This window comes from Athene noctua, chromosome 8, assembly GCF_965140245.1.
Source record: "Athene noctua chromosome 8, bAthNoc1.hap1.1, whole genome shotgun sequence".
In the NCBI taxonomy this organism is placed as follows: Eukaryota; Metazoa; Chordata; class Aves; order Strigiformes; family Strigidae; genus Athene; species Athene noctua.
Genome location: NC_134044.1, coordinates 22,769,041 through 22,791,953, shown reverse-complemented (window position 1 = coordinate 22,791,953; position 22,913 = coordinate 22,769,041). Strand labels below are relative to the sequence as shown.

General features: G+C 34.7%; 1 protein-coding gene across 1 annotated transcript in view; it reads left to right on the top strand.

Moving 5' to 3' along the window:
• NAALADL2 (N-acetylated alpha-linked acidic dipeptidase like 2) overlaps positions 1 to 22,913 on the top strand; it is a 434,283-nt gene that overhangs the window by 296,969 nt on the left and 114,401 nt on the right. The window contains exons 7-10 of the mRNA XM_074912228.1: positions 3,493 to 3,636; positions 12,134 to 12,226; positions 16,710 to 16,915; positions 18,423 to 18,542. Coding sequence (XP_074768329.1) covers positions 3,493 to 3,636; positions 12,134 to 12,226; positions 16,710 to 16,915; positions 18,423 to 18,542 — 563 coding nt within the window. The remainder of the gene's footprint in view (positions 1 to 3,492; positions 3,637 to 12,133; positions 12,227 to 16,709; positions 16,916 to 18,422; positions 18,543 to 22,913) is intronic.

The following is a 22,913-nucleotide window of genomic DNA, read 5'->3' as shown; positions in this document are numbered from 1 at the left end:
AAATGAACAGAAAGTTGATTCCTATAGCAAACTTTCTAGAGAAAAATAAATAAAAGCCTAATTGCATTATACTGAATAAGCTGTGGGTAGAGCAGTATTCTTCTGACTAGGAAGTATGACATTGAAACTAACTCTTCTGTTTCATGTGCTCTGATTTTTCAGCCTTGACAAAAGCTATGGAAACAATGGTAAAACTGAACTTTAACCTAGAATTGAGTTGCATATGGTACATAAATACCGTTGTTAAATTCTCCCAGCAAAACCCTTTCAGAAATCTCAGAATATGTTACCAATACCAGTAAGTTAAGCACACTATGAAACACTAGGTTACGAGTGTCCATCCCAGACTGAACAGTATGGAAACTGATGCTCAAGGTTTGTGTTTGCATTGAAAAAGAAAACACAAAACACAATGACTACAAAAGTAGAAATGTAGTTCTTACTTTCTATGCAGAAACTTTTGCCTCTTGGTGTGCTTCTAAAATGAATAATTGATATTTTTCTTCTTGCATTCTGGTATGTCCTCTAGAGTGTCTTAAATGAATAGCAGTTTTAGGCCTGACGAAGGAATTCTATTTCTTGGAAGATTTTCATCCTGTCAAACTAAATTTCATTACAAGCAAAATCTTAAATTTAACTTATTCTCAAAGCATTTTCTGTCCTCACAGATCCTGAAAAAGCAGTATGTGCTCCAAGGTGTTTGGCACCCAGCAGGAAAAGAGCAAGCAAGAATCTCACAAAGTTCCTTCAGTACATTGGTTTCTTTATGAAGTTGCACTGCACTGGTTTGCAGCTGATACAGCACCAAGCCCATGAGTATTTAAAAACTTAACAATTGTGCTTTAACTAGTAGCCCTGGAAATCTCCAGAATTCTCAATGTGCATTGTGTTTTACTGGGGAGATTGGTCTTGAATCTTTCACTTTTGACTCCTGGTCATGATGCAGATAGCTTCCCTCAGTCTCCTAAACAAAGTGCTCTCATGGCAACTAAAAAATTGCTGGCAGAGGGAAAGGAACTTTTACTTTTTTCTTAAATCATTTTTTAATATTAATTCCTATACTGATTTTTTGTAAGTGTTTCAGGAAGTTGAGTTGCTAGAGCATCATATAGAAATCGGGCCTGGAAAAGATATTAAGAAGTCAACTAATCTATCACCTTCCCTCAGGGAGGGGATCAACTATTATCTGTGTCATTGCTGACAGATGTTTGTTCAATCTTTTCATTAAAAATATTTCAGTTGTAGAGATTTTACCACCTGCCTAGGCAAGTCTTTATGAATTCCTCCTATTAGAAAGTTTTTCTTCCAGGATAACTTAAATCTCCCCTTCTGTATTTTCAATGTTTTATTTTACTTTTTTTTTCTTTTGTCCCATACTTCAAACTCTGTCTTTTATTGTGAAAGGATTCATTTATAAACATGGGAGGTTTTCTCCTTGTAAGTTGTTCTCAAAAGTGTATCTTTCACAGTTTATTCAGGTGTGAATCTAAAGTTGTAGGTAAATGGAGAAAGGGGAGATGCTTTTCATCTGCAGTATTTTGAGCTTCATTGCTCCTGTAATATAGTCCTCAGATTGACCAACAATAGACAGAAAATAATGTCTCAGTTACACCTCTCTGATGGACACTTTGGGAATCTTTTTGATTCCAGAAACAGACTCTCAAAGCTTGAGCAAACTGATCTTACCATCAATTTACTGAAGTAATAACTTTGAGCAATTTTCAACCCTGCCCAACTTTGATAAGACAAAACTTTCTCTAAATTATCATGTTTTGAGCCAGTTTCACCTTTTCACTTAAAAATTTCTCTGATTCTTTCAAAGTGAATACTGTTAACATTTCCACTGTGTATTAAAGCTGAACAGCACTTTTTTTTCCTCCCCATAGTTAAATGTTATAGCCTTGGTTGATTTTTGCATTCTGATTAAGGGCATACTGTAAGAATTCTCAGGAGCTTCTAACACAAAAATAAAGGGGAGGATATGCATGAATTTTTCTATATTATGGTTCAGTAATAACATTCCTGATCGTAATTTTATATAAATATATTAGAATGTGTACTGCTGATTTCTAATAGCTTCTTCCCTTGTGATCGTAGTCACACAGAATGTGAAGGATGACTTTTGGTTGTAAAGAACTCCATGTCAACAGAAAATGTGCTGTTTGTTTCAAGGAGGTCTCAGGGAGAGAGGCCTTGTGTTCTGAATCTGTAGTTGGAAGTCTGGAAATGATTCAGTGTGGGCAGATACACTGGAAGGCTTTTAGAGTTTTGCAGGTTGTTCTAGATCTGTTTTCCATCCTACGCTATGAACGTCCTCTCCTTTCCTGTGGTGTACTTTTCATCTGCAGGAGTATTCTTGCTTTCCATGGGAAGAGATGATGCCTTTATTAGGCCAGCTGAAATAATTGACAAAAACAGATGAGTGTTTTGTCCTGAAGTGCTTCAGAGCATTTCCATGTGCTGAGTTTGCCTTTTATTCCAGTTCCGTCAGTTGGTCTCCCAAAATATCTCATTATCTCATCAGAAACCTTCCCATGCTTAAATGTTGGACAGTCATGTGTGTGGAAACTCACATTTTTTTCAGTTAAAGGGAGTTTTCAAAATATTCATCATTCTGCTGATATTGTGAGGTTTGTGTGGTGGCTTTTTAAGATCTTAAAGCTTTATGATGAAGTATTCTGATGCTTTCTGATCTGCACCTTCCTGCACTTGACATGTCTGTTTAGTATGCTTGTATTTCAGGCCTCCTTCACCTGAGCCTTCAACCTTCCATCACAGAAACACCCCTGCATTTATAAAATAGTCACCTTAGCTGCATTGAACCCACTCTGAATCAATGAGATGATCAGATTCTATTCTTTAGAAGAGGAAGGTGTATATTAACATTTTCAGGCTTTATGGTATATGAAGGTTGCCATTATATTATCAACGTGCATCCTCTGTGGTGTTTCTTATCGAAGCTCTCACAGAAGCTTGTTTGTGTGATAACTCCCCCTTAAACAGTTTTTAGTGCTAAGTAGCATCGTTCAGTGCAAACAGATACTTATGTATGATTTCAGGCTGTTTAAATGTCTGCTCTTCCCTGTAGGGCTGTGTTCAGTTCTTAATTGAATTTGAAAGTTATCGCTGATCAGTAATTCTGTTTTTCACCAATTCCTTTAGCTACACAACAATTTAATTGGTTGTGTTTAAATCACATGCAATCTAGTATCTGCTTGGACTCTTTGACAGTTTGGGGAACAATTCCACAAGAAAGAAACTGTCAATATGCAAGTGTATTTTTGTGACATATGTTCTTGAAGGAATTTTTTTTTTTTTGGGGGGGGGGGGGGGGGGAGGGAGGGGTCAAGGTAAGTACAAAGTAACGCCTGCTTATCTAAATCAGTTGTTTTAAGCTGTATTGTAGATATTTGCGCTTTTTTGTTCAGTTTATGAAGAGGAGAAATCTTCTACTTTTCATTTACTAAGTTGCTGGTCTCTTTGTTTTTTAAGATGGAAGCTACAGACAATATCGACCAAACCTCACCACACTGTTAGTACAACCTATTTCTGCAGAGCTTGCCAAAAAACTCATCTCTTTACCTGAGGACACTGTCCAAAAAGATAGGTGCATACATCTCCAACTGCCAGCTACAGGTAATGCTTTTTAAGTAATGCTTTCTTCTAACTGTGAAATGTTCCTCAAGGCTTGATGTGGAGGAAAAAATTGCGAACACATTTTTCCAGCAAAGATATTGCAGTGTTTCAATGAAGGAAGGAACAGGTTCCAGATAATGTCCTAGACAATATACATTTTTAAACAGTAATTCTGTATCGATTTTTATTTTTTATTAGTCTGTCATTCACCAGACAAAAAAAAAAATGCAGAAAAATAGTATACTTTATTTTAATGCCTGTTTAAATTAATTGTTTTGAAGCAGTTGTTTTGAAAGGGGAAGACAAATCAAATTAGCCACTGTATCCTGTTCTAAATGCAGTGATGATAACAGTAAAAGCAAATTTTGAGGGCAACCGTTGTACTGTCGCATATGTGCCGTATTACTTATTTATTTCGTTTGGAAAGTTATCGTGGAAAAGGAATACAATACAGCAAGTCATAAAAAAGGTTGATTAATTTTATGACTTGTGTTAATATTTGTAGTTACACATACTAAAAAGAAAGGCAGAAAGACCGCATGCTTCAGTGGCTTAAGCTGTTGTGGTTAGGCAGGACTATTGCTCTCCATGCATGCCTGACTAGATATTTTAAAGATGAACTGATCTTCCCCACAAGCAGGCAAATACTACATAAAGAGGAAAGAAGGGGTCATTTTGGAAGGAACAAGTGCTTAACCATTCCAGGTAGGATGTGTGAAGCTTGATAGTATTGTAGGAAATTTCAACAGCTGAAGTGCCTGAAGGAAAGCATGAATTTGGACTAGCAAATGACATTCATTTTAGAAAAACAAAAGACTGCACTGTTTCTGTTTCTCAGAAGGCTTTGTGTGGAGTCTGTGGGGCAGAATCACCTAAAGGGAAGCTTATTCTACTTTTTTTTTTTTTGTGACAGGTGTGGCATGTCTATTTTATTTCCCTGAGAAGGCAGGGATTCTGTGTGGTGGAAAATTTCTGGAAAGAAAGAATATTCCAAGCTAGCAGACTAGTAAGAGCCAATCCATGTTCAGCTTACTCTGGGTGAACACAACAGCTTATGTCTGATTTCATGTAAAGCTTCTGAACCACAGTAATCTATGCGGGGTTCTTTTCTAAATTCTTATTTTATTGAGCAAGTAGGGCCTATAATAAGAAGCCTTGCATAATTCTGTAATGCATTATGATATCTTTTGCCTTGAAATAATGGTGAAACTATAGATGTGCCAGAGCATATAGTGTGCTGAAGTGTTCAGTAGCAGCCTTAATGGAAGAGATAAAAGACTGGTCTCATCATAAGAAACCTTGTACAACTATTTAAAAATAATAATAGCTAAAGAGAAAATGCTGAACAGAGCAATGCATATGAGAATAGTGAAGGCTGAATTTGCAGTCTTCCTGTTGATTTCAAGAAGCTTAAGGGAGAGATTTCGCTTGACGTAGAACTCATCACTTATCTGTCAAAAGAGGTGAATGAGCAATTCAGATGATTGGTTGGCTTAAAATTTGTTAGAATAAAATGATCATCATTCTCTCATCAGTATGTTTCAAAAAGCTGAACAGCAGATTCATCAGTAATGATTAAACATTTATATATAGTTTTCTCACATTGCCTTTTTTTTTCCTTAGCCTTGCAGTTTTCAAGAGACATAATGTGACAGAGGGAGTGGGAGGATATGAAGAGAAACATCTGAGATATATTGGATGCTTAGAACCTACAAAGCGAATAGTGGGAATTGAAGCTAGTTATTAGTTTTGTGTTAGTTGAAGTTAGTAATTAGATTTGCTTTTTGTTTAGTATGGTGCATCGTTGTTAATCCTCATTAATCTGAAATTCTGTGCTCATGAACTTATTCCCAGAAATGGGCAATTAGAAGGAATTTAATAGTGAAGTATTATAGAGAAGGGGTACACTTCTGAAGCTTTCTCTTTTTACAGAACATTACTAGGATATTTGCTAGAACATTGTGAAGTTTACCATAAAACTGTAAGCATAAATTAAGAAAGTCCTGCTGTGCTGCAGTAAACTTCCTTTGTTGTTTGTTATGTTACCTGCCAGTTGGTAGATTTTAGTCAGGTGCAAATCATCCCTTTTCAATAAATCTCCTGAGTATTTAAAGTAAATCTGTCTTGTGGAATTTAAATTACAAAGTGTTTTTCATCACTAATAACCGTATACTTTGGTGTTAAATGATAGCCTGGAAGTCTGGTAGTTAAAAAACACTAGAGATATATGTGTAATCTTTCTCTTTGGCTTTAAGTGTCAGTTTTCATACTTACATGATTTGCATCTGAGAAGACAGATGATGAGAAAGATCTGGGATTTCACTAGTGATCAGTCTCCAGCTGTCTGTGGCAGAAGGGCAGACCTGAGGATTTCACAGATCAACCTGCATGATTAAATAGCTTTCATTGTCATATGGTATATAAGGAAAAAGGTGCCATATTTTTCAGAGGATGAATAGAACCCTGAGGAATTTGAGTTGCCAGACTTCTAAATAGGAAGATCAAGGGAATGTTGTCTGAAAGGTTCTCAACTGAGATCCTCTCTAGAACTTAGGAAAAGTAAGATAACAATGTATATGAGGAAAAGTGTTCACACAACTAAGTAGCTGCTTAAAATTACAGGAAACAATAAATAAAATCAAAATAATTTTTAACAATGAAGAGATGGAGATAGCCCCCAACAGAGATAAGGATTTGTGATGGGAGGTGTTCAAGTTACTCATAAATGGCTATTTATAGAGATCCCTTTCCCTTCTTCCTCTTCAGCCACAGGATATTGTGTATGCTAAAAATTTACGTGAGTGAAAAAAGGCTACTTAAACATTCACTGAGGAAAAAAAAAAAAAATTAAAATAGTTTAAACACACATCCCCCACACCTCACTTGGCTAAATAACTTTCAAGTCACAGGAGGGCACAATAATGACTTAGGAAAGAATCACTGTACGTTCACCATGTTCTTATGTTCTTGGAGATAAGGGCTAGATGGCCAATTGGTCTGACCTAGTATGCCTGAGCAGTCTAACTCAAATTACATGAAGTGCAAGAATTCATGCACTAATCTCACTTAAAGGCTTCTAAGTTCCTTCAACTAACTGATGTTTAAACCCTGCCCTATTTCTCTCTTCATCTTCATGGATTCATGGATTGACCAAAATCATTGAGGGTGTATTATTTCAGAAAATATCATATCAGTAGAGTTAACATACACAGAATAAGATCCCATTTCTTATGAGCTCTTAATGCCTTTTGCTGTGAAATAGGTGTATTATTTTTATATTTTAACTTATAGTAAAATCAAAGCATGAATAGTTTAAGTAACTTGAATGATATCAAACACTGTGTGAATAATAGAGCCAAGTATACAAAGACTCACAGCATTCTATAGCTAGTAAAATGTTTCAGATCAAAATGCTTTTTAGGTAGCATCATTTGATCTTTTGTAACTTTTTTTAGCCTACAAAATACAGTCATTGATCAATACTGAAGCACCTTAATGACTGCAATGCAAAACTTCATTGTAGGCTGTAAACAAATCCATATCCTCTACCAAAAAGGTGAGAGTGGAACAGATAACCAGAAGTGACTGTTACAGAACAGGTTTGTAGCATAACGTAAAGAATAACTTTTTGTAAGACTTTGAACATCAATTTCATACAGTTCCACATGTCAGTTGGTCATTATACTGAGTTTTATAGTCAACTCTCATCGTGTGAAATTTGAATCATTAATTATACGAAAGGAATAATTGGAAGAGTCCTTTAGTTTCCATAATATACTATCATTGTCCAAGACAAACTTCTCTGCCAAGTGCTGGACTAGTGCAAATATAGCCTGTCTTCTTTTCAGTTAGAGGAAGGGCATGAGAAGATGAAGGGTATATATTCTCCTAGTAGGCTACAGCCTTGTGATGTTGTTATATGTGTTTCTCCTTCGTAGCTTGCTACCTGTCAGAGAAAAGAAAGAGTACCATATTTAATAAACTCTGGCTGTGCCATCGTACACTATACTATCAATATGCAAACAGTCCCATAATTTCTAGGTATTTGCACCATGCTAAATGTAAATCTAAGAAAACAGATGGAGAAAGATACCGACATACTGTGTGGCAGTGCATGTTACTGTATCTACCAAATTTGAATTCATTGTACGTAACAGTAAAAATATAATGATGTTCTGCAGGTATTGCTTACTGCCATTTGAAAGAAGTACATGTTAGATGGGGAAGTCAGATGTAATACAGACATACTATATATGAAATCTTACAAACATTTATACTAATACTGTCGGATTTTCTTTCTGCGATTGATTAAATTCTGTTCTCTTTTTAAATAGAAGTGCATGAAAAGGATTAAGCATAAACAATGTGAAGCATTTTTTAATATATTTTCTCTCTCCTCCTACCTGAAGCCTCAAGACTTTTTGTACCAGAATTGTAGCTGATCAAGATCTATTTTTAGAATTCTGTTCTGTGCCATTATTTTTGTGTCTGATGCTTTGGTTTTGATTGCTGTAAAGCTGGTAAAGAATCAAAATAGTGTGAGATTATGAAATTCAACTATACAGTATGAAGCATTCTCAAAATTCATAGCTAACTATCTTTGATACTGTGACACATTTATTCTGTATCTCATTAGGCCATCTCAGTATAGAGCCTCCTTAACGGACTTTGTTCTCGACATCACTTATTTTCAAAAGCTTTTTGTCTGAATAGATTTATTGTTAAATTCCTTATTGTAGGTCAGAAAGTATGATCAAATAGCAAAAAGTTTATTCATTAAGCTCTTCGGACCAAGATTGGGCTTGAGGACTTGGGGCCTATGAATATCCATTTTTAAAGGAGAATATAGTTAGTAGGCGAGACAGTTGGTTAATCAAATAAAAATCTAGTAGGGAAAAAAAAATTAGGGGTACTAGATTTTGAAGAGATTGAATCTAGATGGTATATTGCTTATATTAAAAAAACAGTAAAGGCTTTTTGTTATAGGGACATCTGTCTAGGAGTTTAGACATGTTCCTGCACAAATAATTTTATAATTCAACAATGCTGTATGTTGTCATAGATTCAGTATTGATTTTTGCATGTGCAGTTTGATAGTGTCGTACAATATTTTCTCAGAGATAATATATAAATTAAGTATATACTATTTTAAAAGTATTTGCTTTTGCAAGTATGTAGTTAAGTTGCATATATTATCTTATATTGTTATAGAAATGCTTATGATCATTACAGTTCTTTGTTTAACAAAGTCCTATGTGTGAACTGATTGAAAACTGATGTGAAATAAGGTATAAATAAGGTGTTACACTCAAATTGACATGATGAAATACTGCAAACTAACTAAAATATATTTTTCACAGTCCAGGAGGATTTTAAAAGGCCATTAAGTAGGCAGTCTAATATGGTAGTAGTAGTAGTTTGGAATTTTACTCAGTTATTCTAGAAAATTTCTAATGAAAAGAAAACATTTGTTTCATATGACAGCAAAATCTGCTGTTATTTATGTTTTAATGTATATTTATCATATCGGCGTATTTAATGGTATCCTAGTTACTACATATCAGTCCATATTATTCCATACAGTATCACCAATAGAAGAAATTTGATTATTCGTTATATGTAAATAGCTTGTGGTGTTTTGACATTGAGAGCAGACAGTTCTTAGTGTATCATCATGGCTGTGGCATTTGATATTATTTTAAAGCCTTTAAAATTGGGCTCAAGTTTATATTCCTCTATGTTGGCAGGAACTTGGGATATATTTAAAATCAAAAAAAGGAATAAAACATACCACATTTACAGGCTACAAGTAAGAGTTTTGCTCATCTGAATTTCTAAAATTGTCAGTCAAATGACTGCGAAATAACTATGCATTTCTCAAAAAACCTGTGTCATTGTGAGAGAAGGTAGTCATTTGGTATGAGAATTTACAGATTTCAATAACTAAATAAGAAATATTTACGATAAATATTGTCTTGCTCTTCTATTTAAGAAGTAGCTTTTGACTTACATAAACTTAAAGTGTATCCCAAATAATATTAAGCTAAAGTCTCCTCATAGTTTTCCAGAGACTAGACAAAAAAAGATTGTTGTCAAGATCTTTAAAATATAGCATTAGTAAGAGAGGTTTGTTGTCAGAACTGTTTAAGAGGGATTAAATTTCGTTTCTGCTGTATATTCCAAAGAGCACTTTCAGCCTTTTCATCTGCTGTACTAAGCCTTTAAGCCCAAATCACTTTAAGCTGACTACTGTGTTACATGACTATTAACTCGAATATCTGATTCCAGAATATGTGTATTACCAGAAGTTAATATTCTATTTCTTTATTGTCAGTTGAAGGCTGGATAGCTGATGTCGATTAAAGAAAAACAGTTAAGTCAGTTGTCTTCAGAAGAATTTATCTTCTTTAGTCTGAAAGGGGGCCTAAAGAAACATATATCTAAAGTGTTGTAGGGTTAGAAAAGGAAAGGAAATCAGTTTAGCCTTAAAATTTTAAGCAGAGTAAACTGATCCTAGAATGCTTGTAGGTGAGAAACAGCAGAAAGAAGTAACTTTTATAGTCGCGTTTAAACTGATTAATCAACATGGATGCCATGATCTGTTTTCACATTGTTTTAAAAGACCAAAATAAGAATGTAGGTTACAGTACAGTGGAACCCTTTGGATTAATATATATTTTTAAAATTATTTTTTAATATTTTTTTTTACATTTTAGAATAATATCTATAGATTTATAGAACAAACACAATTCATCATCACATGGTGTTAATAAACTTTATAGGAGCTTACAGCAGGGCAAAGTTAATTACGACTTGAACCCCAACACATGCATGACAGATCAAAATATTAACTTACAGTGACTGATTATAGCAAAATAGTGTGGTGTGGGTTATTTTTAATTAACTGTGGTTGACTTGCATTGCCTTTACGATTGCTTTCCAGCAACAGCAGAGCTGTCACGTAGAGGACATACATCTGTTGATAATGCAGCTTTTGACTAACTAAGAAGTAGAATAAATATTACTAGTACGTTTTTTTAAAAAAAACAACGAAGCATCCTAGCAGTTGGTTTGCTTTTTTCAAGTATCAATGAAGACTAGTGAATGAAAATATATTGGATTTTATTTTAAGAGCATTTTAAAGTAAATTTACCAGATGAAGTACCAGCAAATGAACCTTGAAGAACAGTGTCATAGAGATCTATTGTTTTTATTTTACATGTTGCAGTAAACTCCCCACTTGCAAATTCCGGACATCTCGGAAAACAAAGCCAGGAAACAAACTGTTAGAAATACATCTGTGGGAGGATAATAGCCTGGGAGATAGAGAGCAAAATGATCCGTGGAATATTTTAATTTTGGTCTGTGACAGTTGGGATATGGACACTGAAGAATTCTGGCTCAAAGACGCCTTTAAAGGCAGGTCTGTCATGGGAGTGATGCAGCACTCGGGATGTCAGAGAGCCTCCCTGAAGCTCCAGGATGACACAGTGGTGGTTGTCAGACAATTGCTAGCATTTAATTTAGAGCGGTTTAAAACATTTTCACTTTTCTCAGATAGAAGTTATGACCTTTCAGATGAGATGAATGTTAATACAGTCTATTATAATCCTAACAAAACATTTTTAAAGGTATCAGCAGCTCCCTGTAGTTGGTTGTTTTGTTTCCATTGCCGCAAACCGCAGGAGTTTGTATGGTTAGTGTGTCCCACCTGGGGGACAGAGGGAATGACAGTAATTCTCAGCAAAGGACAGTTAATTTTTTTGAAGCTAATTTAACTCAGACGTTTACTTTTCTCTGGCTTTATTCTGTGCTAAAATCTCAACTGGCATAGCAATACTGGCAAATCCCTTACATTTTAGCAGGTTTTGGAATTTTTCTGCCTTTGTATTTACACCATTTCCTCGGCTGATACCAGCTAAGCCAACAAAAGCTGTCTTCTGTTGGCATGAGTTCACAAGTATATCACCAAAGGCTATGCTGGCAAAGTGATTAGTAATGCGGAGGTCTAAATTTTCCCATCTGATGTAGTGTAGGGGCTTTTCTCCACAAGAATAGTGTAATATAAACCAGGTATAAATTTGTGAATGTTACTGAACAATTGACTTGGGCGAAGAATTAGGTGAGAAAAACCTATAAAGATTAAGACAAATTTCCTTATCACAGAATTATGTAGATCTTAGTCTTTTAATTTTATTTTTTTTTTCTGTTGTATTCTGGCCGCATTTATTGGGTGAATTGAATGATATTTTAACTCAAGGAGTAGAGATCTCTCTTGAGATTCTAGCTTTGAACCCCATTGCTAAAATGGGACTAAGAAAATAATGTAATATTTCATGTTTAAATCTCTGGCTCCTCTTCAGTATCTATTTTTTTCTTCATTTTAACTTTTTTTTCTTTTTAATGTGTAAGGAATTTATATCTGTGGCCTGTAGATTTCTTGGCTGCATAAACAATTTTAACATTTTCTTTTTTTATTTTTCTTATCTTTTAACAGTCAAAAAAGTAATCAGTCTGAATATTCAGTCAGTCACAACTTACAAGACAATTTCTAATGTTATTGGATATTTAAAAGGAACTGTATTTCCTGGTAAGTAGTCCTTCATCATTTGTATCGATTATTTGTTTCATGATGGCTGGGAGTCATAGCTGGGATCAGTATTCTATTTTACCAGATAATGCACTAATACAGAGGAAGGAGAGAGCCTTTGTTGTTGTCATTTTGTGATAAGATTTACGACAAAACAGAACATAAGGGTTAAAAAGTGAATGAGCTCCAGAGGATATTATCGTTAAAATAACCGTATTTTTACACAACAAGCAGGAATTTACATGTAGACCATAGAGAATATTAGTATTTTATACCAAGTAACTATGTTGGTCATTCTAATTTTAGGGAGTACTGTATTGCATGATTTGAATTAATAAGCAAGCTGTCTATACAACTTTAGAAAAGGTTTTTATTTTTTTCACGTTGACAGAATTTTGAGAGAAATAAAACTCTGTGCTTCAAGTCCAGAACATCCCTACATAATTCAAGTGTCTCACTGAAACCAAGATGTAGGGCAGCATGATCTCTGGCTTAGTGAAGAATCTAATATCAAACGTGATTATAGTGTACAAAAATCTGTGACTGAGTTATTAATCACACTTGCTGCAGCCTTACTTTGTGTTACAATCATGCCTTAAGCTAGTTTTCTACAAGTCTATGAATAGTAATTACTGTTCTGTATGTCTAAGACCTAAACAATAAGGTTCTGTGTGTAACTGTGACGTAAATCACAAAGCCCATCCCTTCTTCAACGCTGTACATAGATAATACGATAATCGGGACATCATACGAATGATCATTTTGAGTTTATTCTGTCTGCAGGTGAATTTGCTTGAAAGTTGGAGGGTTTCTGCAGCTTGAATGAACGCTATTGCTGGTTACTTACATAGTGCAAAATGTTGTAGAGCCAGTCCAATTTCTAATGTATAGATGGCATCTTCATCAAAACATTATCACATTTGCCTTGATTAATAATCTTTTATTAGGTTCAAAAGAAAGGCTGCAGATTTATCTACAGTCCCTTAGGAACTGGGCTAGTCATGTCATATTTTAAGTGATGGACTGAAGAAGGTAGAGAAGATTTAAGTTTACAACTGTTGGTGAAAAGACAACTCAGTTTTGTGTGTACAGAATGCTGTACTTTTCACCAGAACAATTTATTTATTTATTTATTTAACACAACATATTAGCACAGTGAATTTAATTTCAGTAAAGGATTAAATTTCCTTCAAGAATTTGAAGTTACTGGTCTGTTGTTGCTAGTGTTTTGCAAATAGCTGTCAAGGAATTTGAAAGGTAGAAATTGCCATGTTTAGACATACTGTCTACTGAATTGTGAAACAGAAACAAGACAAATTATAAAAAGCATTCATCAGTTTCTGTTTAATAAACTCTTTACCTTCTCTATACCTGAATCTTTCATCTTATTATTGTATTCTTGCTTAGAAGCTACATTTTATAGATATGTCAGTATATGCTTATCTTCAAGAATTTAAGGATATATAATCAAGTGAAGTCAACAGCACTACCAAGGTGCCAAGAGTTTGTCCTGTAAATGTCTTGCTGAACAAGGCCATAACAACTGGCTTCTAATGTAGGCAAGTGCAACATGGATAGCATTTTGTACAGAGACAATGTTAAATCTTTATTTGTTTTCTCTGCTCTTCCTGGTTGATAGTATAGCCATGCTCTCTCAACTGATTTAAATACTTGATGTTTTCATGGAATTGATTCTCTGTCATTTTGATGGGGTTTTGATAGTTTCATACACTTGAAACATTCACTTTTATGTTCCCAGAAATGCAGAAAGAGAGCAAAATTGATCTTTAGCTCTTAATGAAAGACTGCAGAGCATCACCAAGGGTGCTTTTTTTTTTTTTTCTTTTGGTTTTTTTTTTTTTTTTGGCTTAAAGGCCTGCTAACACACACACAACAACACATCTATGTCATGGTGATTTTATTTGACATGTGATATGTGGAGTAACAATGAGCATCTGAAATCCAACCAAGATATTAAAGGATTTAGGAGCAGAGGAAGTGTGATAGTTGGTAGCTTTTTAAAACCTGAAAAATATAACACTGATTTTGTAGCTCTATTGGACATGGTTGAAAATGGGATATATAACAAGAGAAGACAGTATGAAGACACCTTTTTTAATGATAAATCCCTGTCACTATCTGAACTACCCTGAACATTATCCCATCTGATCACTTTCAAAAGTATCGAATGGATATTTTTTTCTCTATCTCTGGTCCTTTCTTTCTCTTTTTTCTTATCATGTGATCTCTTTCTCTACATGCTTCAGCAAATGGTTATGAGAAAGGACAGCTGCTGCCTCTGTAAGCATGACCATCCGTTCTCCTATGCTTTTCCTATAGTCATTTGCTTCAGGGTATTGCCTCTGTTCAAGAGGGAGAGATGTGCAAAGATGAAGAATTTCAAAGGAGGCACCAGCTGTTATGTTTTACCCCTGTTCATTCAGCTGGCATCTCCTACAGTAAGTTGCTGCTTGCAGCTTTCTTCTCTATCAAAGTGTCCTATACCATTTTACATAAGGTCTTTTTACACTCCCCTTCACATATGCTGTTCACAGACTGAACAGAGGTTATAGTATGAGGCAAGCATTGATCCTGTCTGATCACCCTGTGTTAGTGGCACTTCCTCTAATGACCTAGAAGTCTATAAGCCATTTATTTCTGTTCCCAGTTCCTAACATTAAGTGACTTCAAGATGCTATGATTTTTCACTGTCAGTGCAACCTATAATTAAATGTCTCATGATGCAACACATAAGTTGCAAAATTATGTGATTTAAATTCTATTTTGTTACATTAAATTGTTATGTACACTTAGATTTACATTTTTCATATCTCCATTTAGAAGGAAATTTTCATTTACATACCTATACAAACCCCAAGCAGTTGATTGAAAATGTTGTTTTGTAGGTACATAACAGATCCCCCGTTTGAAAAGCATTTTTGATTCCTTATGAAGCAACATTGCCATGTATTTTGTTGAATAAAACTGATAAAAGTCCAGTTTGGTAGAGAATGGTTTTATAATGAAAGCACCTTGGTGTTCAGTTAAAGTTGTTTTTAGGCAGCAGTGACTGCAAAAAATGCTGAGGAGCAGATATTTAATTTTATAAGCTACTATGAAATGTGGACATTTTACCACTTATGTGTTGCTACATTCCAGTGTACTGACAACAGTGAAGAATGATTCCCCCTGGATAAAGAAAGAAAACCAAAACTTGTTGAACTTTTTGGAACCCAAATGACAGCCCGAGACTTTTACGGATCTGTCATCACTATCAATTCTTTTGTTATCAATTCTTCTGTCTACTACCAGTAACCTGAAATATGGAAAGAACACCTCTAAAAAACTAGATATGGACCAGAAAAAGACTTTACTAAATATCAGAACACAACCAGTAAGCAGTCCTTCAAACAGGCTTTGGTTGTGAATTCATCTCACGCAGAAGGTCTAATAGTTTAATGAGTCATTCAGCATAACTCTGTTTAGACTTCTTGACACGAGTCAGTCACACTAGGCACTCATGTTGTCTCATACCACATCAGCCTTTTGGAACAAAATAAGGTCTTTTACACTTGTGAGTTAGCAGTTGGATTATATATTATGCCTTGAGAGATGAAGATTTCATTTAATTTCTCTGAAAAAAAATGTGTTTTTTTTTTTTCCAGATAACCATAGGCATGTTCTTTATTTCAGGTTGAAACTTCTTGCTTTTCATTTTATAAGATACTTTCTTTCATTATCATCAAAGTTGCTAGGTCTGACTTACCGTTTCTGTATCATTCATTATCTCTATTCCTCTGTCATGTCTCCTCTCTAAACCTGCAGTCCAGGTCTTTTCAGTGTCTCCTTACATGGAAGTCTAAGTCCTGATATATAACCGTTCTGGTTACCAGCTTCTCAACTGCTGTTTCTGCAATGTCTTATTTGAGATAGGGTGGTGAGCACTGAACACAGTCTTCCAGGTGAGGGAGTACTAATACTTTGTGTATTTTTTCTATGTTTCTCATTGTACTACCACACCTTTTGTTTTCTTTTTTGGACACTAGTATTTATTGAAGGTAGAGTTTCCTGCTTATTTATTTGTGTTTTTTCATAACACTCTAATGTGAGCACAGTTTTATTAGATTATCTATATGATGAAATCCTGGCTGTAAAAATGGTATATATCAGATTTGTAGGAATGGAGATTAATAAGCAAACAATGAAGACAAGGGCACAGGGATTAAATTAGGAAAGTACGTACATACCATTATTTACTAGTTTATTTTTAAGTAGTATTCACAGTTTTATGTATTTATATTGTGTAACTGTTTTGCACATGATTGTATGAATTTTTGTTGACAGCATTGTGTTGTATAAATGACATTGCAGACTACTAATTCAGTTCATCTTTTAGGTTTTTTAAGTTCTTTTAAAGCTAGTATCCAGAAGAAATAAGATTCTCTTGTCTGTCTTTTTTTTTTTTTTTTTTTTCACATTTCAGACAGATACGTCATCGTTGGTAGTCATCACAATGGATTGAACACTTATGGTGGACAAGAATGGGCCAGTAGCACAGCTATCATCACGGCATTTATACAAGCCTTGATGTTGAAGGTTGGGAGAGGCTGGAGACCTGACCGGACCATTGTTTTCTGCTCATGGGGAGGAACATCTTTTGGGAACATTGGTTCCTATGAATGGGCGGAGGTAAAATAATGTTAGAAGGACTCATTGCAATAGTGATTGCTTTTGCTGAAAGCACGAAAATGTTATGCAATCACCACATAGAAATAATGGTTCATTAACTGGTCTGTGTTGTCTGTCTGTGTACATTCATGTACTCCATAGGAAATGCAATGAGAACATCTATACGGGCTGTTCCTGTGAAACACAGAGCATGTGTGATAATGAGGTGGCAAGTTGTTTCCATAGTTGTAAAGGTCGTGTGTACACCACCTTTGTGAGCGGATTCCCCTCCCTAATTCAGCAGAGGACTGTAAAAGAGGGCTTTGCCAGAATTTGGTGGAGGGGGAAGAACCTCAAGAAAGACCTAGGCCCAAGAATAGCTTTTACTCCTTCTTGAGGGTTCAACAATTACTGATTTAGAATTGATAGGCTTTACTGTGGGGAGAATGGAATGAAGCGCACACTGAATGAACGGTACTTTGGTTTACATAAACATTTCAGAGTCTCCGTAGCTAGTGCTGATTCACTTTACACGTACTTGTGGTAAGGAGTTAGATACAATCTGACACAGACAATTTCTGGGCCTCTTACTTTCAAGAGAATAGGACTCAGCTTATTGAAGGAAGATACCCCATCAGATTACTGTTGGTCATATATGATTACAGTGGACTTCAGTTGCTAAATTAAAGGAATAACTAGCAGAAAGGTTCATGGCTACTGAATCAAAACAGTACACAAAATGAAGAGATTATGAAGAATTAATTGATTTTTATCCTACGTGAGAAGCAACTAGCTCTTGTTGAAGTTTCATACTGCCAACATAATTATTCTTCAGAAACAAGAGGGGGTGAAAAAATCAAATTGAATAGATCCAAGCTGGAAGCAAAATTTGTTTAGTTCCACTTCAAGTCAGCTTTACATCAGATGTAATTGCGTTACACCCCTTCTGTTCAATATAAAGAGCCACTTCACGCAAAGAATAACTCACTACTTAGAAGGCAAAAGGAATCTTTTTTAAAAAGAGATAATAATTGGAACAGTTTGTACATACTGGTTTTGTAATCTAAAAAATAATAAAATGAAAATGCTGGAAAACTTAATGCGATTCAAATCTGAATTTGATCTTTAAAAATCTGAGTACCTTTAACTGTTGATAACGATTGCTTTTGAGTTTTGTTTTCTGTTAAGCATAAGTTTAAAAGGCCGTCACATTTTTTCACAGTATGTTTTCATTGTTTCATTTTTGGCCTTGTAAGTGTCACTTCTTATTCCTTCCAGGCCTGTTTGCATTTTGTTGAGATGATGTGTAAAATGAAATTATGACTTCTGCTATATAAAAAAATAATACTAAGATACCTTTCAAAGTTCTTTACAGCATATTGTAAAAAGTAGCAGTTAAGTAATACTTAGGGAATCACAGTGGACAAAAACATAGGGTGCAGTTTTTCCCTAGAAGGAACCACAAGAACAAAACAAGTCTTAATTATAATCATGCGTAGTAATAATCATTGCTTTGCTTGTGTTGTAGGATCTCGAGAGAGTTCTTCAAAGAAATGTTGTGGCTTACATTAGCCTCCATAATCCGGTCAAAGGCAACTCAACTTTACACCCTGTTGCATCCCCTTCTCTTCAGCAACTGGCAGCAGAGGTTAGAAATAAAATAATTTCTTTCACAAGTGGTTTATGAGGTTACATGATTAACTCTCTTGATGGCGGTTGGTTTTAGGTAACTCTAGGCGGAGGTTGTTTTGTTTAAGTATTTTAACCTCAGAAATACACATGAACTGTTTTTGCTGAGTAAGCAGGTTAAATTTTATTTTAAAAAATTACAAGGTGTATTAAAAGTCTGGAAAGAATAACTTGTTTCAAAAGTTCATTATACCAAGCATCACCGTACTTGCATACCCTGCAGCTTTTTCATCCTTTGGCGGCTTTAAAGTAACATATTTTTTATTCTTTAACGCAAAGCACATTTTCTCTTCCTAATATGATCTTTCCAGACTGTTTCTCAATTTGCATTTAGACCTGTATATTTACCAGATGTAACGTGACACACAGGGAGAGTATTACTCTCACTATAATAAATACTGTCTAAAGTAAGTATGTCAGGTTCAGTGCTAGCTACACCTTTGTAACTAGTGTACAATCGGAGTATTCTGTAGTTATGCTGGTGTAAGTGCACACTGGCTTTAAACTAATGACCTTACTGCCATTTCTGAGGTTGCTGAATTTGTTAATATTTACAATGAATTGAAAATAATATAAGCTGCATACTAAATGATAAAAACACTTTAAAGTGGTGTGCATAAAATGGAGATCAATTTGACTTCCATAAAGTATGCTTTTTAGATGTTTTTTCCATAAATTTGCCAAGCTAATACCCATCAGGTTATTCTGATGTTTCTTTGACTTGCCTCTGAAACATTTGGTACTAAAGACTGCTCAGAGTAGCATCTTGATTTAAGTGGAGTTTAAGACTGATCTTACTTGGCAACTGTTGTCCAATTAAGTTAGTAAAGTTGTATCAGTCAAACTGCTTCTTAGCATGTTTCAACCACTTCTGTCCAGTGATCAGGTGGTAATTTCCTCATGGAAAGGGTCTGGTTTATTCTGTGTAGTTATTGTGAGAAATGCAAAGCAAAATAATTTATTTTCAGGGAAAAAGGCTTTTATTTCTGGAAAACTATTTATAATGTTATATATATGAGTCTACATGTGTTATGGATTTGTCAGTTAAAATTTTACTATGTTTTAGCTACTATATTTCCTAAAAATACTATTGTGATAGGTTGCTAGCCTTTGCTAACCTATTGGTGTTTGCAGTCCTATCTCCATGAAAACAGGTATTTGCCATTTAAAGGACTAAATTTATTACATTCTGTCCTTGAGCTATTTGTTTTTTCTCATTTTGTTTCTCTGACTTTACACTGTGATCTATGGCAGCGACCTGAACACTGTAAACTGTCGGGAGCTGTGTAGCAGACACTTTCTTTATTATTTATCTCTTTCTTAAGATTTAATTAATTTATTCTAATGAATGCCATATTAGTAAGAGTGTTAAAATCATGCCCTCTATTTTGGAGTGAAAACAAAGGAAATCTCTTTCTCACTTCCACTTTATTTCCATGATGTATTTGGATGTGATGTTTTAATATTTGGTAATTCTTGTTGTAATAGCAATTGTATCCTATCCAGTAGTATGGACACAGCCTCCCTTAGCAGTCCTGCCATGATCCAGTTAATTAGTTAGCAGTCAGTAAAACATGACTAGAACTTCATTTTTTTTCATTCAGTAGACACCCTCTGTCTTACCTCTAATTCTTCAGTGGCTAAGGCTTCATTACTGAGCTTGTATCCATTTTGCATGTTTACCCTGAAACCCCTTTTAAAAAGGACAGGACAGAATGCATGTGAGGTAATCTCTATAGTTGGTTTTTTTTCTGAGAATATTATTGGTAATTAATGCAACTGTCATACAGCTTGTGACATTAAAAAGATTTGTAGGAATTATTGCTTCCAAGTGCTGGCTCGATTTCTGAATTCACGTCAAATATATTGACAGTGATGGAAGAGCCCAGCACAGATCTTCATTTGTTCCCATGGGTACTCACAATTTGTCATGTGTCTAGGAGATTTTCTCTGGAAGACTGGTGGTCTTATAAGGAATATTGATATTACTTCCAGCACTCTCCAAGCAGACAATCTAATTACAGATTACCTCAAAATTATGATAGTGCAAATGGCCTAAGATGTGACTTTTTAGACCTCATCTCATCTTGAAGAAATTGTGAGTCCATTCATATGAGATTCTTGTTAGCAAGTGGAGGTTACAAAGTAGTGCTTAAAAAGTCCAGTGAGAGACAAGGATCATTTTAATTTGTAAGAGTAATTATCTGAAAGTAGGTTTGTTATAACAGAAAAGAAGGTGAAACAGGAATTTAAACCTAATAATATCAATCATTTAAAATGAAATGAGAAAATAGCCCGTCTGATTTAGTAAGATAGAAACTTTCCATACTTTATGGATACATGGAAGATACCGCACTGTCCCTTTGGATTCAATGGTAGAACTCATACTTCCATTTTTAGACCACAGCAAAAGAGACCAGCTTGCATTATTTTTTCCTTTTCCTAAACGGTGTTGCAACAGTGTTTTGAGCAGGGGTAGATGAAGGTCTGCTCACCATTTGCAATAAGGACAGAGTTGGGTTTTGTTCTGCGATCACTATTGTGCTAAAATTGTGGGCATTCCGTCTCAGTAAAACAGAGGAAGAATGTTTTCTAGGGTCAATTAATGCTTGTTACAAATGCCTATAAGGGTTGTGTTAGGATTCTAGGGAAAACAATGAAAAACTGTAGTTTGTCCTGTGAAAGAAAACTCGAGTGAAAATTGCACTAAATGAAGAGCACTTCTTGAGTGCTACAAGGCAAGGACCATAGCTTACAGAGAACTGTGGGGAAATGACAAAGTGAAACAGGCAAATGCATACAACAGTGTTTACATCCTGTGCTGTAAATATGTGGCTTTTCTAAAATAAAATTTTGGATACTTGCTGATCACTGAAGCTTCCAAAACACACTTGTTTTTCCTTAATTTCTGGAAACTGGGGGAAAAGCAGGGAAGAAATTTTAGCTGAGATGTGGTTTGTACGAATATTCTAGACGTACCAATAAAAAGAACAATCACAAACCTGTTGAGTTGTCTACTGTGTGAGATCTGGTGGTCAGGTAGAGAATAGGATAAGTACTTGGCTAGTTGACAGAGACCATGACTTCTCTAAAGATGTTTTATGTAAGGGATTACATCTTTATTTTAGTTGCAGGTTTCAAAAGGGAGCTACATAAGCAGTCTGCAAATAATAATTTTATGTACTTATCAGTGGATTCAGTGGGATTCCAGTTGAAACACCAAATTACACGAAGAAGTTAATTCAAATATTTGGATTAATTAAGTTAAAGAGGAAGTCAAACAATTCAGAGACCTTTGCATATTTAATTCAAATATTTTTTTATATAACTACGCTAATTAGTGTCCACAAAAACAAGAGGGAAATACTGCCAAGTTATGTTTTTGCCTACTATTATATTGTAAGGAAAATGATTGTTAATTCACTTGCTCAGTTAGTGAATCACAATTTGTTGGCAGAGAGTCATTGGTAAATTGGTTTTGTTTGATACTGGCATTCATTCTCTGTAAATAAGGCCATTAATGATTTTTTTCTATAATTAACATTTCACAAGTAAAAAAGTTGATGTAAACCAAAAATTAATTACTGTTTTCTTTTAACTGATTGTATGACCACTGCTGATCAGACTCCAGGTCTGCTGTTATTGCTGAACCCAAGAAAACTTATTGCTCTTTTCTCCCAAGGAAAAGAGCCATTTAAAGCTACCAGAGAATGAGCTGAACATTAAAAATGACTGTACCAAGTACTGTTCTAGGCTATTTATCAGTATTTGTTTCTATTAGTGGAATAAAAGACATAAACCATCTTTACATTTAAAGGTGGTGTTATTGACAAAAAACTATTTTTCTTTTTCAAGTAGAACCAAAGATAAACTTCTGTATAGATGCTTGCTACTATTATTTCTTGATTTTTATTTTTTTTTTTAGGAAAAGTCTTAAATTAATGTCAGCATTGATTATTTTCTTCCAACTTCTATGGGTTCATCATTTATTTTGTTTTACCTTCAGCATTTAATCATGGATCCCCAAGCCTCATATATCAGTAGGTTGTAAAGAAAAAAAAAAAAAAACAACACATTAAAATATTTGAATTGCTTGTTGTACGATGTATTACAGAAGATTCTAGCTTCCCCATGAATTTTCAATCTTTACTTGTTTATAGTGTTATAACTGATTGCTAGTGTTACTTTTTATGTTTGTGTTGAAAACAAAAAAAATATTTTGAGAATCAGAAGTTTATGCTGGCAGCTCCTGTCTCAGGAATTCATAAGTATATTCAAAGGATGCTGTTAATACAGACTTCATTGCCAGCTCTATTAAACTCATTAGATG